The following is a 7,321-nucleotide window of genomic DNA, read 5'->3' as shown; positions in this document are numbered from 1 at the left end:
CAGCCCAAGGAGAAGAATCAAACTATGCCTCCCAAGGCCCAAGCTCCATGTGCTCAAGGAAAACTATTCCGCATTCTTGAAGCAATTTGGTCAACTTGACAATGTAAAATTGGTCATCTTACTCAAAATCAACATATGAGAAGCATATTTTGGTTTGTATTTTTCTCTATCACTTTCATTTTAACACTTCAGACAGAAAGAACAAGTGAAGAAAAAAAATTAAAAATCAGTGATGGACCATTTTATGTTCAAAGATCATGCCTTGCCATTTTCAACTACTTTGAAACTGAGATAATTGACCAAAAAATGTGAGAAGGGGATCATAGAATTTCAATGTATTGAAGTTTTGTTATTCATTCATACAAAAATCTCAGACTCTCTTTTCATTGAATCTAATTCCGATCTTCTGCATTCTTGAGCACCCTGTTAAGTAAATCATGTCACTCTGATCCATCTCATGGATCTCCCCTATTAGATTCATTTGTACAGATAGAGAAAAGCTAAAGTGTTCCTATAAGAATCTGGATTGAATGAATAAAGCAAAAGCAAAGAATGAGCAGAATCAGAAGCTAACGGTTCGTGTAAATTAGAATTAGATTAGAGAAGGAACAACCAGTGTCCCAAAACACAACACTACAACAACCAAAGAATCAAACAACAGAAAGGGAGAACTAAAACACTCTTTAGAACTCCTATTCTAGGAACATCACAACTGAAACTGACAACTACCACGCACACCATGTGTGTTCTGTCTCTCTTCCTACAAAGAAATCATCCCAAAAACCAAAACCAACGAACACACAACCTTAACGACACAAAGGGCATTGAACCAGTCCATTCTCATTGCACTGACCACACCTCACATTCTTCTTGCAATCCTCATCCAAAACCTTACAACTCCCATTACACTCCACACACATCACAAACCTCACTCCACCACACCCTTCACAATCACCCATCATCTTCGGAGGAATCCCCTCAAAGAGAACACTCAACTTCCCCTCTTCTTCCAGCTTCACAACTTCCTCAGCTCCCCCGACCAACCTTCCCTTCACAAACACCACCGGAACCTTCACTTGCTTCGTCGCCATCAGCTTCCGCAACTCCTCCTTGAACCCCGAATCCATCGACACGTCTCGCTCGATCACGTGCACGCAGTAGGACTCAACAATGGCCCTTACCTTATTGCATTCCTCAAACGTCTTTCTGATCCCTCGCAGAGTGGTGGTGTAAATGACCACGCAGTTTTCCCCTTTGGGAGGACACTTTTCCTCAAAGGTGTTAACAAAAGTTTGTGCGTCCAAAGATTTTCTGACTCTTCGGGTTTTGGGGGTGGCCCACACCATTCTCTTGATCTGTTCTTCCTCTTCGTTGAGTTCTTTTTCGTATGAGGCGAGAAGCTCCGGGTCAAACAGAGGGCTAGGACTCCTCCTCTTCGTGTCACTGCTGAAACTGTTTCTCCGAGGACGTATCGGAGACCCTTTTAAGGGAGAAGAAAAATTAGAGGGTTTGAGAATCCCCTTTGGACTAACATTGTAATCCAAGCGTCTCACACCGCCATTGGCTTGACCTTGTTGAGCCTTGTTTTCCTTCCCTGTAAACTTCTTAAGACTCTTGGGTGACCCAAATTGGTTTAGAAACTTCAATGGGGTTTTGGCGTCAGTAGCGAGGAACCCACGAAGGAAAGGTGTGGACTTGGGGCTTTTCTTTGGGTGATTTGCAATGGGTACTCCCTCTTCGAGACCCTCCATGAGTTCCCAAGCGTTGATCACTTCGGGTTCTTCGCGATTTCTTGGAGGAGATGTTTTGGCGGTTTTGGAATCTTCATCTGTGGGCTTCTCCTTGTCCAACATGAGTGCTCCATAGGTGGAGGAAGTGAGGGAAACAACGTGATTCAAGTAACCGCCGCCATTGGTGACAGTGACTTGTTCTTCTTGCTTGAGTTCTTTCTTCACGAGTTTGGAAGAGACGCAGCCCATAGATGGTGATGAGGGAGTGGGGTTGTTTCTCTCTCTTTGTCTCAGTGTTTCTTTGTTAGTTTTAAGGTATTGGAGAAAACGAAAAGGTGAAGAAGGCAACGGCTCTGGAAGTTTTTCCTTGTCCCAACCGTTACATTGTCCTCAACGGGCCCAACGGTCAAAAATTCGAATCTGGGATTATTCTAATTTCCTTCTTCACATCCAGTTTACTTTCTATTATTTTCAATAACTATAAAAATACCATTTTCGGAGTGTTTTCAGACTATGCATTTATGAGAACAAGACAAATCAAAATATAGAAATTCAATATGTTTTGAGAAATTTGTTTTCTAAATATAAGATTTAATTTTGTGTCTCCAAAATTGTTCATTTCAGTTTTTCTAAAAAATTATTATTTTTTTCTTAGCAAGACATTTTCCTTTCTTAAACGCCTCCAAAACATTAATTGTGTCAATATGTATTAAGTTAAATGTTTATAAAAACTGGTGTCGGAAATATATTAAATGTTATTTTTTAATATATTTAGCTTGGAGGTTGAACATTCAATTTTAATTGATTGCAATTAATATGAAATCAGAATTAAATCAAATCAATAGTTTGTGGTACAGTTTAAATGTGATTTTACTGTTTTGTTATTATAAAAGTGTTACATAGTCTTAAACTGTTGTTAAATATTTTAAAAGGAAAATATTAAATACTTTGTAATAAAAAATTGTGAGATAAAAATAAGTTTTAAGATTTTTTTACAACAACTTTATATTCATAATTTTAACATCTCATGTTTATAAATAAACTATATAATTTTACAGTTAAAAATTATAATATAAATTTGTCATAATGTTTTAATAAATACAAATGTATTGTGAGAATAATACACTTAAATTATAAAACATGTATGTATTGTAAAATTAATACAATTAAATTATTAAGTAATACTAAAGAGAGACTAACCTACGTTTGTTATTAGTTCATTAATTTTAAATATATAATATTATATTTAAATAATTAAGTAATTTGATTGAATTATTGATGTTCAATACAAACTATAAAACGTGTTTGAGAAGAAAAAAAAATTAGGCATAGTTTTGATCATTTTTATTTTTTATTAATTTGGTTATTAACACCTTTTTAAAACTATTTTTCAAAAAGAAGTGGTTTTTGGAATTCAAATACGGTAGTTATTCAAAATTAATTGTTTTAAAGGAAGTTGTGCCAGAACTCATCTATTTGAATTAGGTTTGGATTTATTAAATAAGATTTTATTTTAGTTTTCTAAATGAAAATGATTAAAAGAGAAAATTCAATTAAAATAATTAAATAAATTAGTCAACAAAAATGAAAATCAAAACCCATTTACATTTGCTGTTTTGTTAACCTTAAAAGTACACAAAGTTTATAACTGTCAATTTAAAATAAAAATTTTATTATGAATCATGTTCAACTTAAACTATAACAATTTCTTTTGTAAGACTCAACATCAATCGAAGGCTAGATATGGATGACATGGATTTGGAATGGACAATGCATTGACTTTTTAACACAGAAAACAATTTACTAGACAAGTGAAATAGTTTAGTGTAATTCGATAATGAAAACAGATTACAGATTACTTAAATTTGATTTACCAGTATATATTATAAGGTAATTTTATATTGTTTAAAGATTGTGGATAATTTGTGTATATATTCTTTTAAAGTATATTTAAAAAATAAACTGTACAAATTTTAGATCGAACAATATATAAAATATGATGATTAATTTTAATGAAATTGTCAAGCACTTAAATTAATATTTTAATCAGTTTAATTGTGATTAATCCAATTTACTTTCATTTTTCACATGTCATTTTCTTATTAATATTTTCAAAATAATAAGAAAGGCAGTGAACATCTGGCAGCACAAATCCATTATTATTATATGTTAAGAAAATTATAAAATAATAATTTTTTTTTTGTATTCTTTTAAATAATCTCCATTTTATTTATTTATTATTTCTCAATCACTCACCCTCTCACTACCAAAAGCTACACATGAAAATATTATAATAAAAAGTACGTTTAAGTTCCTTTTTATTATTTATTTTAAAATCTAAAGTTGATGTGATTTCCTCTCAACCCAGTTCTCAACATGTGAGTGTATAGTGGATTCACACCTGTAAGACACGTGACACCAACGATCTTTGAGTGCATTAGAGTAACATATTATTATTTGACATATATTTTATATTTTATATTTAATTTTTAATTTTTTTATTTATAAATAGAAAAATTAATTTTTTAAATCTAAATATTTCTAAAAATAAATTATCAAGTGTTGCATTTACCGTTAACAGTAATATAAAAATTACTTTTTACATAAATTATTTAAAGTCAATTACATTGATTTTGGATCCGATATAAAAACACAAAAAAAATTAGGAAAAACGTTTTTAGTGATCAATAATCGAAATCCTAAACCTTAAGGTTACAAGTCTCTATTTGGCTATGGGAATAAGAAACCAAAGATCCATCTTCATATCACTAGTGGAATCTTTGAGAACAAGAGAATCACCTTCTATCACCAATGGTGACTTTCAGAACAAGAAGACCACCTTCCTACCAAAGGTGTCACCAGTGACATGAACGTGACAACGTGAACGAAGCAAGCAACAACGACCTTCAATGAGAGACCCTCCATGAATGTGGTCACGACGATGAGGGATGTAATTGAAATATGAAATATATGTGCAATGCAGAAGGGATACTAGTACATCGATTCTTAATCTTAACTAATGTAATATCTATTTTTTTTTTCTTTTAAATTTGAAAAAAACATATTACATTGATTCTCTAAAGCAACTAATACGGTGTGTGTTTGGTTACACGTCCTTTTGAGGTATAATTGATTTATAACATAAAATCTATGTTTGTTTGGTTTTAAAATGAAGTTAAAACTAAAAGATTCACGTTCACAAATAAGCATGTAATATTAGTTTCCGCATCCATAAAATCGATTCAATCAAAATCTATTTTTTCAATGCATGTCCAAACACAGATAGTATCTTTAACTTTTTTTTTAATTTTATTTAAAAATAAAAGAAATATACAACATATTAATTCAAAAAATAACTGATGTACTATCTTTTTTATTTTAGTATAATGATATTATAAGTCTCATTTGTTAACTTTATCCTTTACTTCTTGAGGTAACTTAGTGTGAGTTATTGATTAATGTATCATTATATTTTTCTTCGATCTTTTCCTTTGAAGAATCAATGATTTACACTAAGTCAGGTCATAGAACAAAAAATGAAAGTAAAATCATGAGAATCAAAATATAATTTTCCATATTTTATCAATTCAAGAATCTATCAATTTAAAGTTATATTGATTATTAGAATCATATCTTCTCATTTTTATTTCACACCGGTTCCGATGTAAAATGTCATTGTAATTTAAATGTTCTGCTGCGTTGATGAAAAAAAAAATCCTTAAATTATGAGTATCACGGGTATCTAACCACATTCTCTAAGTTATATTAATTCCACAGAGAGAATAAAATAATGTACGAGTGAAGAATTCAGTGGTGCCGTCTAACCAGTGAGAAGAAAGTGGCACCATCTTCATCTTCAATCAATGTAAACGCAATAATAAATAAAAAAAATGGTTTGAGAAAATTATGTCTTGGGTGTGGCAAATGGTGAAGCTTTTCTGTCCTTTTTTACTTATAAAATCCTCATATTTCCCTTTCACTCCTTCATCTTTAACGTCAACAATGGAGAAGAAAGTCATGTTTTGCTACTCCAGTGCAAAATCCAACTTTGCATTTCCTGCACAAAAAGGTTGGATAATCATAATATATAGTTAAAACAATCTTTCATTCATTATTATGTCTTGCATGTCAAACACAAAAATTCTTCTAAGTTTATTTTTCATCTATGTTTTGTTAATTAATAATATAAATATGCTCTCCATATTTTTAAATAATTATTATGAATTTAATAAAATAAATATATGATTATGTGATAGAATACGAATTTTATCCAAAATAAAAATTTTGGTCCCTTATATAATTATTTTATTTTATTATAGTCTCATTATATTCCGTTACAACAACTCTTTATTCAACCAAATGTGTCGTTGTTATAAAGTTGAATAAGTCACTCTAGTGTGTATATATATATATATATATATAAATGGGTGAGGAGAAAAAAAAAAAAGTGTGCGCAATTTACTATTTATTTTCTCTATTATTTACTTACTTTCATGTATCAATTTATCTCTCTTATTTTTATTCACTGTTCTTAAATATTAATAGTGTTGACTTTTCTTATCAAAATGACTATAAATACAAAATATATGGTAACAATATGTTGGGGAAAAAAATCAGAATTATCCTATAAATAAATAAATAAGATAGATATAAAAATATACACAAATGTAATGTGAAAATCTTCGACAGTGAACACAAATCACTTTATTTGTCTAAAGACAATTAAATACTGATACACTCTCTCTCTGATCTAAAATAAGAATTTAACCAAAACCCTCGTAACATCCTTTTACAAAAATATATATAAAAATAAAAAATATTAAATACAAATTTAAAGTATATTTGACTGAAATAAAAAATATTATACACTTAAAATCTATTATATAATTAACATCACTCGCCTTTTAACTTATACTAAATTAATGTAAAACTTTTAGAAACATATTATTTTAATTAATATGATATTTTCGATTCTAATTAAAATAAACACAAATTTATTTTATATACATGTAACTTCCCTGTACCAAAGAATTGAAAGAGGGATAAAAAATGTCACATCAACTAATTTATTCGGCTAGATTTATTTTCGATCTAATAATTAAGTCTGCTTTAGTTTCGATTATATGACCGAGTCAAAACAAAATTTAATAGTTACTCACAAAAGCTAATAATTAAGCTTCAATTCTCTAAAGATGTTGGTTCTAATTAAAGATGAAGTAAAATGGTATTTGTCATCTGTATACAATTTGGATTATTAGTTTTGATTTTATAATTTCAATAATCAATATAAATTATATAATATACTACTTTTATTTTTACAGATTTGAAGAGAGCCGATTCAGATAAAAAAATTATAAATCATTGTTGTGAAATTTTATGGTAATAGTTTATAAAATATCTTTAGATAGTAATTTATTTGAATTACAATAATACCTTTTGTACAGTATTTTCACATTAACTCGTACAATTGATATGCTTCTTAACAATTCTGACAAATTTATTATAGCTATTTTCCCCACAAAAGGAGTCTGTAATGTAACATTTTAAATGCTTGAAATGTTTATATAAAAAAATAAACATATTTAATGCAA

At 29.5% G+C, this 7,321-nt stretch overlaps 1 protein-coding gene across 1 annotated transcript; it reads right to left on the bottom strand.

Annotated features, from left to right (window-relative positions):
- Positions 1-576: 576 nt before the first annotated feature.
- LOC114175813 (Glutaredoxin family protein) lies at positions 577-2,080 on the bottom strand. Its single transcript, XM_028060627.2, has one exon. The coding sequence runs from the start codon at positions 1,977-1,979 to the stop codon at positions 807-809; it is 1,173 nt and encodes a 390-aa protein (XP_027916428.1). The 5' UTR covers positions 1,980-2,080; the 3' UTR covers positions 577-806.
- Positions 2,081-7,321: the final 5,241 nt, after the last annotated feature.

This window comes from Vigna unguiculata, chromosome 1, assembly GCF_037176805.1.
Source record: "Vigna unguiculata cultivar grain cowpea cultivar isolate G323 ecotype 2 chromosome 1, ASM3717680v1, whole genome shotgun sequence".
NCBI lineage: Eukaryota > Viridiplantae > Streptophyta > Magnoliopsida > Fabales > Fabaceae > Vigna > Vigna unguiculata.
Note: the sequence above shows the minus strand (reverse complement) of the source record. Positions and strands in the feature narration are given on the sequence as shown.